The sequence below is a fragment of the Canis lupus genome, chromosome 2, assembly GCF_011100685.1.
Source record: "Canis lupus familiaris isolate Mischka breed German Shepherd chromosome 2, alternate assembly UU_Cfam_GSD_1.0, whole genome shotgun sequence".
Taxonomy (NCBI): domain Eukaryota; kingdom Metazoa; phylum Chordata; class Mammalia; order Carnivora; family Canidae; genus Canis; species Canis lupus.
In genome coordinates this window covers 82,582,042-82,606,050 of record NC_049223.1, presented here as the reverse complement: position 1 = coordinate 82,606,050, position 24,009 = coordinate 82,582,042, and the positions used below count along the sequence as shown (strand labels likewise).

Here is a 24,009-nt window from a genome sequence, read left to right as displayed (position 1 = left end):
AGCAGGCCCTCTGCTGAGCAGGGAGCCTGATGCAGGGCCTGACCCCAGGACCCTGGGATCAGGACCTGAGCTGAGGGCAGATGCTTAAGACTGAGCCACCCAGGTGCCCCTAGGGCATATTTTAGAGCTTCAGTTTTCTTACCTGTACCCCAACTTTCCTATTGGCAGGAAATACAGAGAGTCGAAAAATTTAGGGTCCATACTGAAAAAGTCATTTGTTGTTTTTAACTTTCTGCAACAGAACTCAGCTTCGATCTGGAACCTGCATTTTCACTAATGGTAACTCAGCACTTCTGGCTGAAAACTTAGTATCTTTTCTGGGTAGTTATCAAATAAATTCAGATTGCTCTTTACCCACGCCCCCTTCTTTTTTTTTTAATATTTTATTTATTTATTCAAGAGTGAGCGAGAGGAAAGAGAGAGAGAGAGAGAGGCAGAGACACAGGCAGAGGGAGAAGCAAGCTCCGTGCAGGGAGCTCGATGCAGGATTCAATCCCGGGACTCCAGGATCAGGCCCTGAGCTGAAGGCAGACACTTTAACTGCTGAGCCACCCAGGTGTCCACCCACTTCCCCCTCTTTTTGGGTTGTCGGGAGGCTTCTGTGTTGTCCTGTCTTGGGGATGTGTGCCTGCTCCATGAACTCAATGGAAATGGTTTCGTCCCCCAGGATGCTAGAAAAGACTGGAGGTTGGGGGATGATGGTGGTAAAGCAGTAGTGCAATCTCCGATCTTCCCTGGCAGAGTAGACCATGTAGTTATCATTTCTACACAAATACTGACATGTGCATGCCGAGTGCCCCATCCATATGCCTGGGGCAGGACATAAGACAGTAAGTCACTTCAGCTTTCAAATCCCCAAATCTATCTGGGTGTTTCTAACTATCTCCTTCAGAGAATGAAGATTCGGGGACACGGGAATCAGCCTCATACTTTCTTGTTCATCTTTCCCTGTCTGGGCCAAGGTCCTCCCCCAGTCCAGGGCAGGATTTGAGAGTCTTCCTGAGCGGTGAGGAACTTCTCTGATGTCATATCCTATATTCTTTCTACTCTGTGGCTTACGGTTGCGACACTATGCTCTGGTTTCCAAGTTTGATTCTCTGTAGTTCAAAACCATCATTTGTTTCTTTATTATTTATTATTTGTAGTACTTACTATAGGATTTACACTGCATATCTGACAACACAGTCCACCTTCAAATAATATTGTACTTTATGTGTTTGTGAATATTCTCATTCTTTGTACTGTCATATGTTTTACTTTTATATATGTTAACCTCGTAAATTATTGTTTTACTTTCAAACATCTATTATCTTTTAAATGAATTAAAAGATGGGAAGGAAAAAGTCTTTATATGTTACATGTTGTTCCTTTTAAGCCTTCTTTTTTTACATTTTTGTAAACTAAAATTTTCCTCTCAACTTTTGTTTATCTAAAAAAGTCATTGTTTCACCTTCATTACTGAAGGATATTGTTGGTTATAGAATTCTAGGTTGACAAGTGTCTTTTTTCTTTCGGTATTTTAAAGATGCACAGATTATCTTCTGGTTTGCATAGATTCTTATTACAAGTCTGACATCATTCTTATCTTCGTTCCTTTGAATGCAATATTGCCTTTTCTCTGGCCGATTTTAAGATTTTCTCATTCTCACTGTGTGTGTGTGTGTGTGTGTGTGTGTGTGTGTGTGTTTAGCAATTTGGTTATAATCTGCCTTGATGCAGTTTTCTTTGTGTTTGTCTTGTTTGGGGTTTATTGAGACTCTGGTATTTATATGTTTATAATTTATCAAATTTGGAAAACACTTTGTCCATTAATTCCTTAAACATTATTTCAGTCCCTGCCCTCACCCCACCCCCAGACTCCAAGTGCATGTATGTCAGACAGCTTTATATTGTCAGAGAGGCTCTGTTCATTCTAGAGAGTTTTATTGCTATAGTATCAAATCCACTGGTCTTTTCTTCTGCATTTTAATCTGCTATTAATCTCACTCAGTAAAAATTTCATTTTAGATACTGCATTTTTCATTCCTAGAAGCTCCATTTGGTTCTGATTTGAATATTCTATTTTTCTCCTCATTATAATCATGTTTTATTTTACCACTTTGAACATGCAAAACACATCCATAATAGCTGTTTTAATAGCCATGCTTGCTAATACTATCACTTGTTATTTATGGGTCTGTTTCTATATACTGATTTTTCTCCAGGCTATGAGTCACACTTTCTTGCTTCTTTACATGTCTGGTAATTTTTTATTGAATACTGAGCATTGTGAATTTTGTACTTTTGGGTGCTAGATCTTGTCATACTTCTACACAAAAGATGCTCCATTTTTCCCCCCCTGGAAGGTATTTTAGTTACTTGCAGATCAGTTTGATTCTTTCAGGCTTACTTTTAAACTCTTTTTGGATAGGCCTAGAGTAGCCTTTATTCTATGGATTATTTAGCTTCATTTCTAAAGCATGATCCTTCTGGAGTCTTTATTGAATGTGCCCTGAATTCCAGCAAAGCCCATTCACTTTGGCTGATGAGCATGTGCACAATTTGTGGCTCTGTGAGATCTCATGGAATCATTTGGTTTAGAGTTGCTCAGACCTAGAACTCTTCTCTTCTGGAATTTTTTCTTGCCTGTTCACGGAGGGTTTCATCCTTCTCATACACAGGTTTGACACTCAGCCAAGAGTTCAAAGGGACCCTTGTGCAGATTTCTGGAGATCTCTGTGCAGCTCCCTCCCCTTCAGTTCTTTGTCTTACAGACTGTAGCAAATGTAGCTTTCCCAGTCTCTGTCTTCTCAATTCAGTGTGATCAGTGGACTGTCCTTGGGTTCTTGTTCCTATGCTGAAGTCTAGCCATCCCTTTATTACAGAATGCCTGGTGATGATAGGACTCGACTTTTTTTTTCTTCTCTTTTCTAAAGGATCACAGTATTATGCTGCCAGTTGTTTGAGGTCTAAAAATACTTGTTGGGAAGATATCGCAAAGTTTTCTAGTTATTTATGCAAGAGGGTAATTTGAACCCTCTTACTCCCTCCTGGTCAGAATCAGAAGTGCTCGGAGTTATTCTATTGTATATGAGTTTTTGATGATAACTTTCATCTTCAGAACTGTGGTTGGTACAGTGGTTTTCCTGAGGATGCCTAAGCTTTACTTTTCTTGGTTCAAGAGGCTAGGTTTACCTGAAACCTACACAAATCCCATAAGTAAAGAAATTTGAATTCAAGGAGAAATAAAGAAATTCTATAATGTTTATAGAGCACCTCCTATTTGCTAGTCACTGCCTTAGTTGTTGGGGATATCACCATACACAAAGATTTTTAAAAAAATCTCTGCTCTTCCTGAATGCACTGTAGAGACTGTAGAGAAAGAGGCAACAAGCATTATAGATAAATGAAATCTTTGAATTTATAACAGGTCAGATGGCAAGCGCTATGTGAATTACAGAGAAATAATAATCCTCCCAGCACACATGCAGCACTGACTGGAAAACATGGCCTTTGTCCCTTCATATACTTTAATGATGGAGGCCATCTGCTTAGAGGTAAAGTAGCCAAGTTTATTACCATAAATGTAAATCTACTCTAGGACTGTCCCGTCATGCCCTGTTAATCTCTGTAATTTACAAACACCACAAAGTCATCTTCAGGGAAGTGTTCCCTGACTTGTTTCTTTTCAGTTTTCTCAACAGGACTGGCCGCTCCATGAGGGTAGGCGTCGTGTCTGCCTTTGCTTGCCATTATACCCCAAGCACTCCATATAGGTTTAGTGTTTGGTGAGCACTCAATAAATACTTGTTAGCTGTTAAACATATGTGTTGGAGAGCTTCGGGGATATCCTGGCTTCTCAGTACCTCCATGGCTTGTACCTTATACGCACACCTCTAGTTCTCCCTTTAAAAGTACTAGCCAAGTTCTCTTTGAAAGTTACCTGTTTTGATCACTCTCTCCTTCTTTCTCTTTTTTTTTGTAGCTGTGCAGTCACTGCACACCCTAAATGACCAGATATCCCATTTTATTGTCACCAAGTCGAAGGCGCTAGAAGAGGACAAAGACCCCTTTCTACCCACTGAGAAAGAGACTCTGAAGAGTTCCATGATACTGATGAGACACCTCTTAATGGATGCTCAGGTACAGAGATTGATGAGTCCGTGGTATCTTTCTGTTTGTTTTCTTTTTGGTAGAAATTGTGCAAAACTGTTCGACTACCACACTTACTGGAAACCGCCTTTGTGGTAAACAGCCACGTCGCAGACATTCTGATATACAGGGTGGTAGATTTCTGATTAGGAATTATTTGGGATTTAGTATTGAAATAGCTTGGTTTTAAGTCAAAGTAATAGGGCTTAAAAAGAATATATGTGTTGTTTCTGAGAATTTAACAGATCTCTCATTAGCCTTGGAAAAGTGAAAATCCATTTACATACAAACTTGGCAGGCATCAAAGCTGGCAAATGCTTTGGAGTGGAGCGATATGGATCCCAAGAAGCATCACTGAGCAGCTAATGAATATTTTGGTACATTTGATGCACCACCAGTAAGCGAATCAGCACTGTTGTATGCGTGTGTGTGTGTGTGTTTTAAGGCTCACAATGAATTAATTACAGAAGGGATTTAGCTCATTGCATGCTTTTGTTGAGATTCCTCTTCAAGATTTCTCCTCGTGCACTATTTTATTGAAATATTTAAAGGTAATCGATATACTCCTTCTGGCTTTGTTGGTGGGTCTCCCCAGATATGTTGGTAGGCAAACACCAGGTGTTTTAGGAAAAGTGGTAGTTTGCTGTGTTCGTGAAGCCAAGCCGAACTAGATTTTATTGTCATGTCTACCCCCTCAGTATCTAGAAATGTTTCAGAAAATGTTCTTTGGTTTTGGTGATTCTGTATTAGTTTGCCCTGGAGCTTTCTTCCTGAGCTTGTTTTCTGTTCGACAGCAGTGAGGTCAGAGTGGTTGGTGGTTTCCTGTGTTCTGCTCTGTTATCAGATTTTGAACTGTGGTTTCTTTGCTTTTGTTTCTACCATGGTGGTGTTTTATGTTTGATTTTTTAAATCAATCGTGAAGCCGGTATCTTGTACCAGTAAGACTTTAACTGGCAGGGCTTTGGTGCGTTTCTTACCTGTCAATGCCGGAAGCTGCCCCATGGGAGTTTTGAGGCCCTCTGTTCAGATGACCCAAATTATGCAAAGCCTTTCATTTTTATTCACTGTTCTCCCTTCTCCCCTTTATTATGAGCAGCCCATTCCACTTCTCCTTTCTTCCTGAGCCTGCCTGGTGGAAAAAGGAAAGTTTCTGAAGTTCTAACAGCTAATTTTAAGACTTGGGGCAAAAAAGGGGAAATTCGAACAATTTACCAAATAAAAGAGAGCAAATTGTCCTTGAAAGGATTAGCTTTCCTCAGTGCCTGGGCCCAATCCTATAGCTAACACACCAGCCAAGGGAACTAGCTAAATAATTCCCCAGATATATTGTGTAAACTCTAGTTCGCAAAATCTGAGGAGATAAAAAACCATTCTTTTTTCTCTCCTTCACTCATGTCTAGAAGGAATTTCAGAAGTGTTCAATATTGCTTAAGAAAACATTCCCCCCCCCACCCCCCACCTGCAATGCTGGATTCATTTGACAACTGTCATCCTTCATGGTGTTGGTCACCATTTACCCCTTTTTTAAATATAATAAGACTACAATATCCCATAAAATGTGGTTACTGTGTAGGAGCGTCTTACTATCTCATTCTCTCCTCATCCCCAATCAATGCCTGCTGGAATCTTCTCACTTACATGGCCAGATGAAATGGAGCAGGGTATGGTGGATATTCCCCTAAAGTCATGCCTCAAAAAGGAGGGTGGGTTAAGTCCTCCTGAGGGGGCAGAAAACAGAAGGTCAGGTAGCAGAAGTGCTGTGGTGTCTTGGACCCATCATTTGTTTGTCTACTTTTGCTCAAAGACTCTTCCCTCTTGTCTTTCAGACTAATGTAGGATGAGGCAAATTGTGATTAGTTTGGTCTAAAAATACCACCCTCATTTCTTTTCTCCCCAGACCACTAACTTTTTGAAACATTATTTGTGGTTATCTCTAGGTCTGTGGCTAAAGTCAATTAGACTCATGTTACTTAATGCCCTCAGGCTCAGAGCATGTCCGTTTAAGATTAGTGCTGCCCAACTTATAAAATGCTAAGGCACCCCAACATTTTGGGTATGGCCAGGGGTGATGTGTGGTTTTCAGTTTTGAAGGAGATAGCTAGAGATACGCAGTTTTTAAGGAGACTGTCTATTGAGCATTTTTGAAAATTCAGTGATTTTCCGTTCATGGTTTGACATTGCTTCTTACCTCAATTGCAAAGACGAGTGAATGTACTTATTTCATATTCCGAGTTCATCAATAATGGGAGGTCAACAGAATGTGAATAGAAATTCTGTGTGCCCCTTCCCTTCAGCTGCATTTTGTGGTATTAATAGATGTGCAATTGGCTTGCGTGTCGGAGGACGCAGGCTTCTCAAGAGTAGTAACCACATCCCTTAACTTGGTTGGTATAATAGCCTGCTCACTTCCACACCCAGAGGACTCTTAATAGCATTAGATTATGATGAAATGCTCTGACATCAGCCTGCGAGTTGAATGAAGTCAGGCACAAAGTATTCCAGAGAATCTGGAGGCCGCTTAAAAGGCATAATCGATTCAAGTCACATCTGTCTTGGAAGCAATAAATCCTGCTTAGGAGAATGTCAAAGGCAAAAGCATTGCTGGGCTATGAAATTCCACCTCTGAGGATTATAAAACAGTAGGCGCAGCGCAAACACATCTCCCAAGTATAATAGGGGTGCCGGGCGTGATTGGCAGGTGTGACAGTCCATTCTGGAGAATGGAAGCAAGGAGGAACGTCTCACGCGGGCAGCCCAGAGGCCTGCAGTTGTTTATAAATTCCCTAACTGTCTATCTGAACATCTCGGGGGTGTCTAAAAGAGGCAGGGTTCCTCTGTTTGCGTTCCATTCCCCTTGTAGTCCGCAGCACTCCCCCCCCCAATTCAATAACGTGTCCCCTTCAGACCACATCTGAAGCCCGATCTTGTGGGTTTTGTTCCTTGGAGCTCTGGCTAAACCCGAAGTGCCAACTCAGCCTCATGAGTGATTAGATTCATAACACCGAAGAGGCAGTTCTTTCTGGTAGAGATTAATTCTTTTACTCGTCCTGTGTGACTCTGCATGCTAAGAGGGGTTGATTATAGCAAATTAAATCTCCTATTGGCAGTTCTCTCCTCCTTCCCCCCAAAGACCTAATATCATTATTTATTAAGAGGTGAACAAATGCTTGGGAAAACAATAAGATCGCTTTGTTGGCAGCAAGATCCTCTCCTGGAAGGCTGGGCACCCAAAGGCAGAGACTCTGTGGGCCCCGGGCGCTGTCCTTCGGCTCCAGGGCAGCGAGGAAGGGCCCGGATTCTGCTGCCCAGGCCCCGGGGTGCGGAGTGCTGCATGCCAGGCCTTTCTCCCTGGAACAGCCTGGATTTGAAGGTAGGGCTTGTTAAGAGCAAGGCCAGGGCCCCGATGCACCCTTCCCAGAGGCCCGTCTCTAGGAAGGGAGGAAGCAAGACTTTAACAACAAAAGTTAACCGCCCAACCACCCTCCCTGCGCCAGCGCGTGCTTCCGGCCTGGCCCAAGTCAAGGGCTGGCCGGGCCATCAGTGCCGTCCGCTCCATCCTCTGGCCCGCCCTTTCCTGGCTCTTCCCTCCTCTTCTCTTTTCCTTTTCTTTTCTCCTCCCTCCATCCCACCCCGCCATCCCCTCCTCTCCTCCTATCTTCTCATCCTCTACGCTTCTACTCTCTCCCTGTTGGCAAAGTAAGTGGTAGGTGAGAAGCCTCCCTTCCTGTCCCCTTTCCCTTCCTCATCAGCCTTTCTTTCTCTTATTTGTGTTCAGGGCACTTGAAAGCATATTTGCCAAAACCACATATTCCCCTTGCCAAGCGCGAGGGAGAAGAGCAGCAGGACGTGGGGTGAGCAGCAGGAGACAAGCCTGGGGGCCGGGAGGCAGACGGGGTTCCTGCCAGGATCCAAGACTCCGTGTGATGGCCCCCTGGGTAGAGTGATTTTTCTGTCCTAGGATGGTCTAGAAAAGCACTCTCCGCGGTTGATGATGCCTTCTGATTAACTTCCGGTGACACTGAGCAAATTTACCATGAGTTGACGGCCATTTGAGCCGCACACACTGTCGCTCTCTGGACTGGTCTCAAATGGGGAAGTGTGGTCTGGAGCAGAGCCCCCGCCAGAGGAAAACTGGCTCAGGCTCCCAACAAATAGGGAGGGAGGGACGACTCCTCAGCTTGTTTTGGGGAAGGAGACCTTAGGAGTCAGGTAATTGATACACATTCATGACAGCCATACACTGGAAGGAGGATCTCTCCCTTTTCTAGCACTTTCCATCCCTCCATGTGCTTTCTGAAGCCCACACCGTGCTCACGGCACAGACCTGGTAGTTAGTACTAGTGCAGGAATCTGGTGCTTTCTGGCTGCAGCAGGCCTCAAGGTCATGCCCTCACTGCCCCCTGTCAACACACCCCTAGGAAGGATCTTGCCCTGACATCACACAGACTGAGGCACCAGAAGGGTGGGTGGCTCTCAAGGTCACAGATGCTGGCTGTGGCTGTTAGTAGCACCCCCTGCCCCTGGGGACAGGTTTCTCGTAGTATTTTTTGAAATGCGACCCCATACAGGAGCAAGAACGGCAATGTCCCTACCCTGTGGCAAAGCCAAGAAGCAGCTCTGACATGAGAGCGACAACGAAGAGGCAAAGTTTTCCACCGAAGAAAATCACCTGGGGATGTGTTCAAGTCTATTCATGCTGTCAGATTTCCACCTTTTACAGGTCACAGGAGAAAGAAATACTTAAATGGATGCTAAAGAGTTTAGTTCAGCTAAGCAGGAAGCCACGGGGGTGAGGTGATTATTCAGAGGAGTCTCAGCTTATCTCCTCCAGCAGTCCCTGTGCCCCGGTACCGTCCGTCCTGGGCATTTGGAAAGGCAGTGCTTACTCTCCTGCCTCAGATGCAAGACTGTGGCACCAGCAGGTCCAACGCTTGCGACTTCTTTTTTTTTTTTTTTTTTTTTTTTCCGCTTGTGACTTCTTGCATAACTTGTACGAGCCCTCTTCTCATTCTGCTGTGGTGATTTTGGTCTTCTAAAGTTTTGTTTTGTTTTGTTTTTTAAATAAATTTAAATGTAACTGGTAGGCATTGCCAGGCTTGGGGACAAGCTCATCGGTTACAGAGCCTCTACAAGTCACCTTCCTGGCTCAAACAGAGGGTGACACATAAAACTGCAGTGCTGCTCCTCTGATAAGCTTGAGTCTAGGTACTTTTTATACTAATAATGAAAGGTCACCTCCTCTGAGGTCTCTGCCATCTTTGTAAAACCCATAAGGCAGGATTTTAGGGAAGGTTCTAAAACGTTGAAATTTGCTTTCAGAATTTCCCACGCAAAGATCTGGGTACGGTTGGAAATGAGACTCAGGAAAAGCTGGACTCCTGTCCATGGCTGGGCTGTGAAGGCAAGGAGCATCTCTTAGGATGGGTCATGTGTGCATGGAATTGTCTCTATCAAACTGATGGAGCTTCCACACATATGTCCATATGGTGCTAGAGGGAAATTTGGGAATTTATTTTCACACCACAGAAACTTTATGCCACATTTTTAGATGCTACGTGTTTATTACAATATTACATTTTAGATGACAATAAACTAGGATTTATGCTGCCCTGATAGTTGATGGTCCATGGTGTAGCAAGGGAATCTGAAATAGCAGCAAAATCATGGAAAGAAGGTTAGGGATGAGAACTTCAATAGGGTTCTTTGGTTGTCAGGAACAAAGGCCAGCTCTGATTAACATAAAAAGGGAAGGAAAATAAAATAAGAAGAAAACAGAGAGGGAGGCACATCAGAAGAGGCTCTTAACTGTAGGAAACAAGGTTGGGGAAGGGGAGGTGAGTGGGGTGATGGGGGGACTGGATGATGGGCATTAAGGAAGGCAGGTGATGTGATGAGTGCTGAGTGTTATATGCAACTGACGAATCACTAAATCCTACCCCTGAAACTAATAATACACCATATGTTACCTAAATTGAATTTAAATAAATTTCTTTTTTTAAGAAAGAGAAAGCTACTATCTTCCCTAAAGAAGATGTTAGTTGAAAAAAAAAAAATAACAAGGGTAACGTTTGATGGAAGCAGATAGGGTTGACCTTATGAGAAGCTGGAGAACCACATCTCGGGAAAGACAGGCAAGGGGACAGCAAGGGAGAATTAGGTCTCAGGACTTAAAGAGAAGTTGCTTCAGGGCGCTGCGGTTGGGATAAATTGGCTCCAACCATCTTCTCTCTTGGTGTCTCTTTGGTCCAAATTCCAATTCTTAGAAGAGTCTGACCAGCATGTATTAGGTCAATGGGCCCTCTTCCCCATGGACCGTGGGAGGGTGTGCACGTTGAGGGATAGATGGGCCCACCTAGATCGCGTGCCATGTGGGGAGCCATTGTCACCACAAGGAGGGAGACAGGATGCTGGGCACATGGGGCGATAATAAATCCACCGTGCACTCCACTTGCATGCTCTTGGTGCTGCGTCCCAGCGTGGGGTTTGGCAGCGCAGTAGGGACAGAGAGGGACAGAACATTGGCCCTGTCCTGGAGAGACTCAGGATACAGTGGGGCAGGTGATCAGACACTGAAGTGCCCTGTGATAAATACTGAGGAAGGCGTGCGTGGGGGCCATGGAAGCCCAGAGAAGGAAGTGGCTGATGTTTGCAGATCACTTTACTGTTTACAAAGTACCTCTGCCAGCATTTTCTCCTCTTTTCCTCTCAACCATGAGAAGTACAGGAGGTTGAGTATGATCTCTATTTTGAAAACTTGGGCATTAAGCCTTAATAAAATAGACTTTTTTGTATATTGTTCCATCCAGCCCATCACGAAGCAAGCGTAAATGATTTCCTGCTTGTAGGTGGTGACCCTCAGAGTATATTTGCTTCCTGAAGGGGTTATTCAATAGAGGGAAAGCAGGGGTGTAATTTGGGAAAAGAAGCAGATTAAAACCTGGCTTCAGACGTACAACAGCACTCCTAACTCAAAATGTTTTTAATGTTAATAAATATGCAGTGCTTTCCCAACGCTAAGCTCTACCCTTTCAGACTCTAAGAAGACTTAGGGTTCTAAGAACTTGTTTTTCAAAAACCTTGAAATGGAATATAAAAGGTATTATAGCCCCCCCCCCCCCCGATATTCTAGCCACCTCATGATGTTCTGTAGTTCTATTGACAGGTATCTGCCTCCAAAAATAATACCCAATGCTGCCATCACCCTTTGGGTGAGAGGGGAGGAGAGCATTCTTGCTCTACCCAGAGGCATTTGGCAATATCTGGAGGTATTTCTAATGGTCACAGCTGGTGTAGCTTGGTGCGCAGGGGTGGTGGTGCTACTGGAATCTGGTGGGGTCAGGGCAGGACATGTTGCCAAACTTCCTACCATGCACAGGATGGCCCCCCGACATGACAAAGAATTATCCAGCCCCAAACGCCAGTAGAGTAGTCATTGAGAAACCCTCTTTTAGAACCAACACTACCTTTTTCATTGATCATGAAACTCTTCCAGCCTCAGCATCACTTTGTTTGAAGTCCTACAATTAATCATAATTGGTCGTCAAGATATATCTTAGTTATCATTTTTGTCATCATTTATTGAGCATCTGTAATGTGCCAAGAACTGTGCTAGACTGTGTGGAACCACAGTAAGAGCAAAAGAAGTGATCTTTGCCCTCAAGGATTTTGTGTTAGTGGGCGGGTAGCTCTAAGTATGTAAGTAAACGAATAATTACGAGTTTCAATACTTGTCTTAAAAATGCATTAAGACCCAGTTTAGGTAAGGGTCCAAATGTTTTCTCTTTGAGCACAGCGACATTTCAGCTGAGATCTTCAGGGAGAGGGAGGGGAGGGGGAGGGGGAGAATGTGACCTCTACTCGTGCATTATTGCATATTATTTGTACTTTAATTTAGTTGTATGTATTTAATACTACTCCGTGAGGTAACTGGAAATAGATCCCCTGGGATGTGGCAAAAGATCTAAGCAAATTATTTATTCCAGAAATTTACATTTAATTTAGAGAATATGAAAATTCTAACTGGTCCCCCAGGAACAGAGAATCTTGTAGTTTTTGCCTGTGGGTGTCCACCGAGGAACCAGGATCTCTGTCTTTTCTTGCGAGATGCTGTGGACGTAGATACACACGAAGGAAGGCTAGCGTCAGAGCTGTGTGAGCTACATAAGATACGGGAGCCAGATGGGCAAAGGCGACTCTGGGAAGATGCAGACCTGGAAATGAAGAGGTGGAGACTGCTCATATGTAATAGAAGAGCTGCTGTAGAGGACCTGGCGGGCAGTCAGTTCTCAATTATGCACCTAGAGATTAGTAACTTTATGGATTATCTATGGGTAAAGCCTTCCTTCCCTGGTGGCACGCACTCAGGAAATGTAAACCAATGTTAGTCTAAATGAGACCTAATTAGAAAGGTCATTTCACTGCATATATATATATATATATATATATATATATATTGCCATAATGGAATTCTACAGTAGACTTTTAGTATCAGTAACTTGCTACTTTTTAATGCTGTGGCTCCCACCCATTAGTCAGATAGTAGAGAGCCGAACAGATGCCATAGAATTATAATCCCAAAATAACTTATGCTTTGAATAGTAATTCCTCTGCAGAGATATTGGGGCCTACTAGTCACATGAAACTCAAATAGTCCCTGTAAAGCAGCCAGGTAAACCGAGGCATGGTCTCGCCGAGTGCCATCATTCCCATCCTATGTTAGATCTAGGAGTAGAGCCAGCGGATCTCTTTGATGCCGGCGCAAACCAGTATTTCACGTTCCTTCACTCCCTTGTTCTCTTAGTAAATCACACCTAGAAGCAGTTTAATAGTGAGATGCTGCCTTGGCTCTTCCAAGTTCTTCTTACTCGGGAACTTAAAATACACGCAGTCATTTTAGCCAGCTTGGTAGCCAGGATACTTAATTTCTGAATGGCCGTTCTTATCTTGGCTTACTGGTATGCACCTACAGTCTCTTTCTCTTTCCTTATAACGAATATGAAAAAGAAACAGGCTCATGATAAGATTGATAATGAAAATCAGGGCGTGGATTGGTATCAGTTAAGTACTGCCACATAACAACAACAACAAAAAATCATCCCAGAATTAAGTGGTTTAAAATGACAACTTTTCATTGCCCTCTCTAAGTCTGTGGATTGACTGGGTATTTTTGCTAATGTGGGCAGGCAGAAGGTCGTCTTGACTGATCTTAGTCCCATATTTGTGGTCCTTAGGGCCTGGTGGGTCTAAGAGAACCTTGGCTGGCATGATTCAGCTGTCTTCCACATATCTTTTTTTATCCATTCAGCAGGCTAACTCTGGAATATTCTCATATTGGTGACAGGGGTCCATTAAAAAAAAAAAAAAGAACAAGTGGACAAAACAATCACTTTTCCGATGTATGTTTGTATCAAGCTTGCTACTATTCTATTGGCCAAAACGAGTCCAATTTACCAAACCCAGAGTCAGTGTAAGATGACACGACCAAAAAGATGTATAAAGCATGGGGCAGTCATACAATCAATCTACCACATAAACAAAGCAAAGTAGCAAAAGATTTCTTAGCATAATTCTTGGCGGTATTTGATCCTTTGGAAATGAGAGTCTGAAATGTCCTAATTAGCAAGCTTCATGCACATTCTCTTTTGGAAAGACTGAACCAGTCAGTTTGTTTAGAGGGACATGAATTGTGTTCTCCTGCCCTTATCCAAGCACAGAGGACAGACTGTGTTTGAGCAGCTGGAGGATATATTTTAAGAGGGCTCTATGTCAGGCTTGAACAGGATGATTTCAAATGGGCCCGTGACCAAGTGTGAGAAGTGTGTGCTTGTGCTAGCTCTAGAAACACGATGAGCCATTAAAATCCCAGTGTTCTAGCTGGTCATTCAAGCCAGGTGCATGGTTAATTTGTTCAACAAATGCTTCCTGAGCTTACACAAACAGGTACAGTGGTAAACTTACACTGCAGGGAGGTATGAAAAAGAAAAGTAGTAAAGGATCATTCAGTTCTCACTGTGTGCCAAACCCTCTGCTAAGGACTTTACCTTACCTCCAAATCTCATTTGTGAGGAATGTGTTATTTCCCCTATTTTATGGATGAGGAAATGAGGCCCAGAGAGGAGAACTCACTTAAGGTCACATATCTAGTGAGTAGCTGTGCTGCTTTAATTGCAAAAATGCCTGCAGTTCTTTACTTCCTCTCTCGGCAATATGCCTCTGTAGCCCTTCGCACTGAGAACTAGGGTTTGTTTTCCCACCCCTGGAATCTGAGCTGGCCTGTGATTTGTTTTGGCCAAGAGAATGTGGTGGAAGGGTAGGACTCTAGATGCCCTCAGAGCCTGACTTCTGGCGTGAGGACAGTCTGCATTATCCACCTGGCAGAGGCGAGACCACATGGAGCCGAGGGGCATCTCCCTGCTTGAGCCTGTCACAGGCCAGGCAGCCCCTCACTGGCCTCCTACGGTACTGATGCCCGAGTGAGCCGATCTCAGCCCAGAGCAGCAGAATCACCATCTTTCTGTCGACTCTCAAGAAATAATACATGGTGGTGGGTTTAAGCCACCAAGTCTCAAGGTGGTTTGTTACGCAGCAAGAGCTAACGGATGCAGCAATAGAGCCAGTGTTTGAAGTCAGGGTCTGACTGCTACCCAAGCCTTCTAACTGGGAGAGGAGCTGGGGAATGGGGCCTGGCCATGGTCTCAGGAGAAAGAAGAAATGGATTTGGTGAATCTTTAGCCACCCTCTGCCACACCTCTGGTTTCACACCATTCATCCAGCCTGAAACCACAGTCATGGTGGGAAACCGTTTAATGCATTCAAGCCAAGGGATGGCATGGTTGTACTTGGGTGTTTGAAAGATCACTATGGAGGAAGCGTGAAGGATGAATTGACGGAAGCGGGAGAGGAGAGGCGGAAAATATGATGAGGGCAGGAGGATTCAAGAAGGGGCCTATTCAGAAGGATTAAGAAGTAGGAGTCATTGAAGGTTTGACGGTGAAGGAGAGAGACAAGTCTAGGATGTGTCTCAGATTTTGGTGTGGGTGCCAGGGGAAATGATAGCATCTGACAAAGGAAACAGGATCAGAAGTCTTGGAGGGGAGAGTGAAGAATTTGGTTTGGGGTCTGTGAAGACTGAGGGACCTGTAAGACATCTGGGGGGGGGTGTTTTCTGGGAGGCAGTCAAAACTCTTCTTCATTTTCAGAGAGAGCTGTGGCTGAAGGGGCCCTGGGACTCATGAACGTATGTGCCATATGTTGGAGTCATGCTGGATCCTTAAGTTCTCAGTAGCACATAACAGAATCCACTTCAATTTATGGAGAAAGACCTTTATAAGAAATTCTGGAGACATTTTTGATAGTTCCAAGAATCTCCAGGAGGTCTTGAAAATTAGGCTTGGAGGCTACATAGCCAGGAGTAACAGTATCCAGGAGAAACCAGTCAAGACTGTTAGTGGAAACCATCTGGTGACTTTCCTCCCCCAGGACAGCACCTGCAACATGAGGACTGGATGCAGAACCTTCCCTGGGTCCATTCTGGAGAACCAAATGCCTCTGCCTCTGGCTGGCTGAAAGAGCCAGTCCCTTCCCACGCCGTGGCTACCTCATGGTCTGCTTCCACCTCATTGAGGAAGAACCCAGACTCCCTGGCAACCTTAGCTACAGGGGAGTCTGGGAAATGTAGTTTTAGATTTCCATTTTCTGTAATTCAGGGAAGCAGGTTAGAGAATGTTAGAATGTGTGTGAAGGAGCCAATGCATCGTACCCCCAACATGAGCACAGAGGACATCACATGGGGACACTGTACAGTGAGGAGCAGAAGAAGAAACACCGCAGAGGAGACAAAAAGTCTCCTTTTCACTTCAACTACATTGAGGTGGGTTGCTGTCATTTGCAGCCTGGAGAACCTTGAGTAACAGGACACCTAAACTTTATAGAAATGCCTTCCTTTGTCCCCCGTGTCATCCCATCAACATGCCATGTGTTCCCTCCCACGATTAACCACAGAGCCAGGAGGGAGGTTTCCCTGAGCAGGGGCATCTGGCCCCCCTTTGCAGTTAAGCTCCAGGAACCTTCTTGCCTGGGTTTTCACACGTAAACAGTTTTATACAGTTGCTTATACACTTACGCAGAGTCACGCACAGGGCTTGAAATCAGTGATGGCCAGTATAAAACAGCAGTTGGTTTAAATCAGGAACCTACTAAGAAGTTTGAATATATGCACAGAGGTAGCACAAGAAATCCTTTTTTTCATGGGACTGGACCAAAAACAACAACAAAAAACCAACCAACCAAAAAAAAAAAAAACCAAAACCCAAGAAACCCAACTTGTTTTTCTGGAAGCACAAACTGTTCCTTGATGTTCATAAGTGATGTGCATCACATCTCAGTGCATGTCTTCAATGTGCTTCTAAAGGAAATTTGAATCCGTGTTTGCAGAACCTTTGAAATACCTCCATAAAACCCTACAGATATGCAGAACGCAGTTTGGTCATGGATGCCCTACATGGAGTTTTCTTTAGCTTTGCCAAAAGGGACCAATTCCACTGTTACATATTGAATTGTGTCCTCCAAAAAAGACCTGTTGGAAGTCCTAACATCCATGACCTCAGAACATGGCTCATATGGACCTATAGTCTTCACAGAGGGAATCAAGGTAAAATGAGGTCATTAGAGGGGGGCCCTAGTCCAGGACGACTGGTGACTTGGTAACAAGGGGCGATCTGGACACAGAGTCACACCAAGGGGAGGCATGTGAAGTCATGGGAGATTGCCATGAGGTACGTTCAGAAGCCCAGGAATGTCTGAGGCCCCTGGAGCTGGGAGAGAAGCCCAGGAAAGATTCTCCCTTAGGGTTTTCAGAAGGAAGCAAACCTGGTGCCACCTTAATTTTGGGCTTCTAACCTCCAGAACTGTAAGACTATGAATTATTCCTGCTTTAAGCCACCTGGTTTGTGGCCCTGTGTTATGGAAGCCACAGGAAGTGAATACATCCCTGCTGATGAGAAAAATCAGAGACTAAAAGATGTGAGACCTTTTTATACCAGGTACAATGTGATCCAGTAGCTGCATATTTTTGTTTCACAAAGGGATGAAAAGGATTGTGACGGAAGGCCAGCGTGCATGTTTCCTACTCTCCAAAGAGTCACAGCGCTGGATGTCAAACCCGGAGGTTTTATTTCATCCAAGATAAGTCAAGGCTGATGTAAGGGCCCGGGCAGAGCATGGCAGGCGGCCGCGTCCTACCAGCAGTTGCTATAGGTGGTACCGCTGTTGCTTCCGCTGCGATGCCAACATCACACGTAATTTGTTGATTCCCTGTTGTTGGTTTCTCTTTGTGACAGGAAGTTGCCACCTAGTTTATTCCTTTCTTTTCATCATCATGACTGCCTCCACTCTGTCATCCTTCCAACTCTAGATCAAAGGGAAGCGTGTCTTCTCTCATCTGGGAAGTATTCCGGATGCATATCATCAGCACAGAGGAGCCCTTGACATTTCAGATCATCATCAGGGCTTCTTAATGGGTTTCAGCCCAACCTTGGCACTTTGGTAGGACAGTGGGGGCAAGTAAGCAAGAGAGATGGAGACCTAGCGAAGTTCACGGGCAGCTGTGGCCCCAGCAGAGTCACGCGGCTCCGCCAAGAGTCCGGTCTCCCCCGGGAGGCAGCGTCTGGCTCACTGTGGCAAATCTGGTTGTCCTCCTTCTGCCGCCATCCCTTGGAGGAATTGCGAAGTGGATTAACTCTCTCCCAGGACTCTGCACACCCTTTGCCCACCACTGCCAGGCCTTCTTCTGCATCAGGCTTCTGTCTTGTGGGCCCAGGTCCTCAGTGGGCTTCCTTTGGTCAGACTTCCCCTTCCACGCTGTTTTCTGCGGCCCTAGACCCCTCCTCTCCCACCAGGCTTCGGGAAGGCTGTGCACACATTATCTTGAAGGATAACAGAAGGACTGCCCTTCCTTCTTGGTTCTGCAGAACAGTGAAGAGTCCCGTGGAGGAGAGGAGCTTGGGGTGCTGGGAGGACAGTTACAAGCCTACACCTGAGTAGCCGAGGAGGGGGAAAGGATGCCAGCCAACACTTCCAAAAGGAACTGATTTTCAGTAGTTGGGCAACATTAAAGTCTGGTGAGGATAGAGATTTGGGGTTGAGAAATCTCAGCCTCGTATGGAACTGCCTACTCATCTCACTGTAGTGCAGTATTGTTTCTCTTGTGCCAACCCCTCTCTGGATTGTGTTGGAACATTTGAGCACAGTTTTGATTCAGGGGAGTACAGTTAAGTAGGCCCAGTTGGCTGGAAAATGCATTTATGCCAAGGAGGTCAGTTATTCAGGAAAGGGCCAATATTCTTTTTATAGAAACAATGATCTTTTATATAGGAAAAGAAGGATTTTTTTTCTTCTATAAGCACACCTGAATTTTTTTCTCATTAATAGAATGTCTCTAATTGATTGATAAGCCTCTCCCGTATTCATCAATGTGGACAGATTTACTTTCCCAAAGCCAACTGATTGGTATCATTTAGTGTCACTTGTCCCTCTACCTTCTCTTCTCTGAGCTTCTGGGGACCTTGCATACCTCGTTTACATATGGCATTGCTGACAGCTCCTGTCTATGCCCAGGTGTTTGCTAGACTTGGGTCCCAGGAGCCCAGAGAGCAGAAGATGGAGGGACAACTGGATTTGTGCAGAGTGGACCGTCTATATAAAACCAGATCATTATCTGTTAGGAATTTCAATTACAAAAATGACTGACATTAAAAAAAAAATCACCAAACATTTCAAGACCAGCCACAAAATGAGACAGAAATGATAGAATTACAAACTTAACGAACTGCAAAAGTTACATAGGAGAAAATAATTAATAGAGGAACTGGAACAGGATTTTAAAATAGATATAATTAATATCCTCAGAGAGATAACATGGAGTATTACATCCAAGAAATCAGAACAGAGGTCCTCCGTTTACTCACTCACTGACTGCACCAGTGTTTAATAAAGGAGCTGCTACTATATGTCACACACAGTTGGTGTGCTAGGGAGTGAATAGTAAGTAAAACTAAGTCCTGATCCTCGTGGAGCTTAAAGTCTAGTTAGGGGAGACAAAAAAATAACCAAGTAAATATATCTCAGGTGATGTGTGTTGTGGTGAGAAACAAGGCAGGGTAAGAAGCTTAAGAGGTACAGGAATGGGGAGGGGGATACTACTTATATAGGATGGTCAGAAAAGCCCTTAAAGAAGTGAGGGGGTAGATGAGCCAAGTGACCCTCAAGGCGGGGAAGAACGTTCCAGACAGAGGGAACAACAGGTGTCAAGGTCCGGAGTCAGGAGGATGTCTAAACTCTTCAGGGAACAACCAGGAGACCAAAGTGGTTGGAGTACGATGAATAAGGCTGAGTGTCTTAGAAGATAAATCAGGGGGCGCCTGGGTGGCTTAGTCGGTTAAGCTTCTGCCTTTGATCAGGTCATGATCTTGGGGTCCCAGGATTGAGCCCCGTCTTGGGCTCCCTGCTCAGTGGGGAGTCTGCTTCTCCCTCTCCCTCTGCCTGCTGCTCCCCCTGCTTGTGCGCGCGCACTCTCTCTCTCTCTCCCTCTCTGTTAAATAAATTTTAAAAAAATCTTCAAAGGACCAACTAGAAATCTTGGAAATAACAAAATATAAACACTGAAAAACTACCACCACCACCTCATTTTCTGAGTAGCACTGAAGAATAAACAGGAGAGACCAGGAATGTCAGGGGGGACCCTGTCCCACGGTGCAGCCTAAAGGAACCAAAGTGGGAATTCTAAAAGAACAATGGAGAGATGTGGACCGGAGGTGGCAGGAGAAGCTGAGAGACGTAGGGGGAAAGGAAGGAGACTCAGCTGGAGGAGGGCACGTGTCCCCAGCCTGGGCGGCGCGCGGGTTCCAGCCCGGCGGGGGGGATAGCGGTGGTCAGAGTCGCAGTGGGCTGGTGGCAGCTCAGCCATCGGAGCACTGGGGAGACCTCTCCGGTGATCCAGGGTGGAGGGAAAAACGGAAAAGCCCCTAGACGAGAGGCTGCTGTCACCCCGATCCAAAGGGTCTTCGAGGTCAAGAGAAGCGCTTGAATTTTACTCCGAGAGTAATGGAAGTCACTGGCGGGTTTTAAGAAGGTGGAGGGTGGTGACGAAAATTGGGTCCGTTTCCAAAGCCGTGTGTGGCGTCTGGTGAGGTGCGATGGGGAGGACAGGGAGGCGGGTGGCCGTGGAGGTCCGGAGGCCCGGGGAGCAGCTGTGGGCACCCCGCCTTCGGGAGGCAGGCGCTGTCGGTAGGGAGCTGGAGAAGTACCGAGCACTGAGCACCCCGCGGGGGCTGATTTGTTCAGTCTCCACCACGACCCTTCCAGTCTGTCCATCGGGCAGATGAGGAAGTTGACGCAGGGACAACTCCTGGAGGTCACGCAGCCGGGAGCCGGCGGGGCGGGGTGGCACCTGGCTCCTCTGGCCACAGGGCCCAGGCTTGAGCCAGTACCTCGAGGGCTTGGGACCAGAGCAGGAACAAGGGACACTGGAGATGTGGGGGGTTGGGCGGCAGCAGGGCAGGGGGTGCTGTGGGGGAAGGGGAAGAAATGAATCAGGAATGATTCCTGTGTGACAGGGGCGCCTGGGGCCTCGGTCGGTTAAGCGTCGGCCTTCGGCTCGGGTCAGGATCTCAGGGTCCCGGGATCGAGCCCCACCGGGGTTCCCTGCTCAGGGGGGAGCCTGCTTCTCCCTCAGCCCCTCCCCTGCTTCTGGTTTTTTATTCCCCTCTCTCAAATACACAGATATGATCTTTTTAAAAAAAGTGTGAGAACTTAATATTAAGAAAAAAAGAATGAGTCCTGTATTACTGCCTTGTGCAAATCTGCTGACCTGACTTCACGTCCCTGCTTGAATGCAAGTCTAATTGCACCCCCCAAACCGCCCCGAATTTGAGAATAAAGCCACACTCTTCCTCCGCTGCTGGTGAGTCTGCGCTGAGTGCCCGGCCCAGACGGCGACCAGTGCTCAGTTGACCCAGGACCAGAGGTCCTCCAGGGCGTGGGCCTTTTGGGCTTAAAACCGGGTACTCCCTGGCAAACCAGGACGAGTGGCTCATCCTCCTGCCGCCCCGATCCCTCCCTCTGCCCAGCCGCACCGGCCTTCCCTTCACATGGGTGGGCCTGGCCCGCTTGGCCTTCGCAGGTATGGGTCCTACCTGTGGACGGCTCCCCACCTGGCACCTGGCACCTGGCACCTGGCACCTGGCTCCTGAGGTCCTTCACTCTCAGCTTCAGGGCCACCTTCACGGTGGCTTCGCCGACCCCCCATTTCCTGCAGCCCACCCCCAGGATGAATGACGGGGTCGACCGCCTTATCAGATTAGGCTCCACAAGGGGAGGGCCCGCATCTGTCCGGGTCACCTGCATACACGTGGAAAGAAGGGGGGACAGAAACCGCCCACAGGGGCAGCAGGACAAGTGCTGGTGTATCAGGACTTCCTCACCGGGAGCTCCCAGAAAAGTCACCAAGAGAGCTGGCAGCAAAAACACACCTGGGGGTGGCTCGGGTGGCCCAGTGGTTTGGTGCCTGCCTTCGGCCCAGGGCGTGATCCTGGAGACCGGGGATCGAGTCCTGCATCGGGCTCCCTGCATGGAGCCTGCTTCTCCCTCTGCCTGTGTCTCTGCCTCTCTCTCTCTCTCTCTCTCTCTCTCGTGAATAAATAAATAAAATCTTAAAAAAAAAATGTGCATGTCCAGTGCAGGCCTGTTTGGGTATTATTTTAAAACTTAACTCTTGCTCGTAATGGTGAAAAATTGGAAACCAAATACAGATCTAATAACATTTGATGGGGTAAATGAGTTTTGGCACATCCCTGGAGTGGAATACTCTAGAACCATTAAACACAATTAGGTAGATCTATGTTCACTGACGTGGAAACATGTCTGTGATAAATCGGTAAATAAAAAAGAAAAAAGCTCGGAAAGAAATGCACAGAAATGCTCGCAGATGCAATCTCTGAACAGTGAAATAATAGAGTTTTAATTTTCTTCTTTATTCCATTTTGTTTTTCTGGATTTCTGTAGTGAAGACGTATTCTTTTCCTAACCAGTAGGGGAAAGCTCTTCCCCTGTACAGAAAAAGTAAACGCCAGTTTGAGAATTAGAAATGTGTCTCACTAATATTTATTATTCTGCAGAGCTACCCTTAGTCTCCTAAAGATTCAGAATGAGCCTGGAATCCATATGTTGTACATAATATATGTTCTTTGTAAAATACTTCAGGCTACGTATATGAAATGCAGAAAACATACTGTTGAAGTGTGTGACACGGCGCATGCTCCCGGGTATAGCTCTGCGTTGACATTATATATCATTTCTGTGCATGTATCTTGTCCTTTATTCGGATATTGTTTTGCTAAATTTATCTTTCCAAGTGAAGTAACGTGCATCCTATTCAGATAATCAATTTGTAACGTAATCCTTCGTCACACCTGTGCTGGAAGCGAACGCCCACCAATGGTTTTTGGTTGCTTTCTTTCTTTCTTTTTTTCTGTCTTCTTCTCCTTTTTTTTTTTTATGAGACTTTTTTGAAAGATAAAGCCCCCAGCTGGCTGTCCTCACGGAGGACCGTGGAGCTCTTGGCAGCATCATTAGTATTTGTTACTCAACACAGGCTTTCCTCAGGAGTGCTCCCAACGCACCTGTGCCTCTTCACTGGCTTGGTGCATGGCCTGTCCCAGCCCAGTCCTACTTGGGGGAAGGGGTGGGTGTCAGATGAGGTAATGAATGATGAGCAAGGATGGCCTTTGGGAATCTGATTTTGCATCTTGATGGATACTACATTCTCATTCTTTTTTTTTTTTTTTTTTACATTCTCATTCTTAAATGCCTATAATTGACATTGCTTTTGAGCCATTTTGTATTTAACTAATTTTTTTTTTTTTGGTAAGTTCTGGACTTCCTTCCTTCCTTCCTTCCTTCCTTCCTTCCTTCCTTCCTTCCTTCCTTCCCCTCCCTCTCCCTCTCTCCAAGACTCTCTCAAAGGAGTAGATGGGATGTTATCAGTTCATTTTCATGGCGGAGAATGTGCAGTGAGCTACTGATGGCAGCCAGTCCTCTAGTCCAGGGGCTTTGAAAGTCCCAGCAGCTCAGACGAGATGGCCGGTTGGCACTGGGCCCTGGTTGCCCTGGAGCTGCTGGCAGAGCCTGGCAGTTGTCTTGCAGGTCAGGCTGCCCTCCCCTACCAACATCCTCACCCGGGCTGGCCCGGCTGCTTCTGAAAGGGGCCTTTGTGTATGGGCTGCAAGGACAAAGCCCCAGCAGACATTTATCCCATAGTTATTCCCTTTAACACCAACGCACTTGATCTAAGAAAGCTGAGTGAGAGTCCATGCCCCTATACATCGTTCCTCTCTTAGCTTATTTAATTATTTTGTTTTACAAATACAAAGTGCTTCCTAAATGCCAGGCTGTGTTGGAAGCACTCTTGTTTATCTAATCCGTAGCAACCTGATGAAGTACGTATTAAATTATTCCCATGTTCTGATTGGACAGGAGAGCAAGAGGGGTATTAGCGACCTGCCCAGGACAGCAATGTACAGTCAGTGCCAGAGGCAGGATTAGAACCCACACACATGATCCAGGAGCTCCTGCACTTAACCTGCGGGCTGTGTCCTCGGGTCCTCTTTAGCTGCTTCTGAGCCGCAGGAGACATGGTGCCGTCTGCTACAGCTGGGGCTGCTTTGCAACAATCATCAGTCCTTTCCCTGAGGTTTGCAGGGGAGGCGTTCTAAATGTGGGACTTGCTGATCCGATCTTGCCCGATCTGATGCAGGGCATTGTGGGTGATATGCAAGCTTATTCAGAGCAGGGGCTTCCCGCTTATTGTCCGAGAGACCCCGGACA

The 24,009-nt window shown here is 45.7% G+C and overlaps 1 protein-coding gene across 4 annotated transcripts in view; it reads left to right on the top strand.

Moving 5' to 3' along the window:
• The window catches only part of KAZN (kazrin, periplakin interacting protein), a 1,012,902-nt gene that overhangs the window by 229,033 nt on the left and 759,860 nt on the right, over window positions 1–24,009 (top strand). For all 4 annotated transcript variants that reach the window (XR_005356153.1, XM_038531936.1, XM_038531937.1 and 1 more), the window contains exon 2: window positions 3,965–4,122. Coding sequence is in view for 3 of the 4 variants with exons in the window: in XM_038531936.1 (XP_038387864.1) it covers window positions 3,965–4,122 (158 nt within the window). In the remaining variant the exon portion in view is untranslated. The remainder of the gene's footprint in view (window positions 1–3,964; window positions 4,123–24,009) is intronic.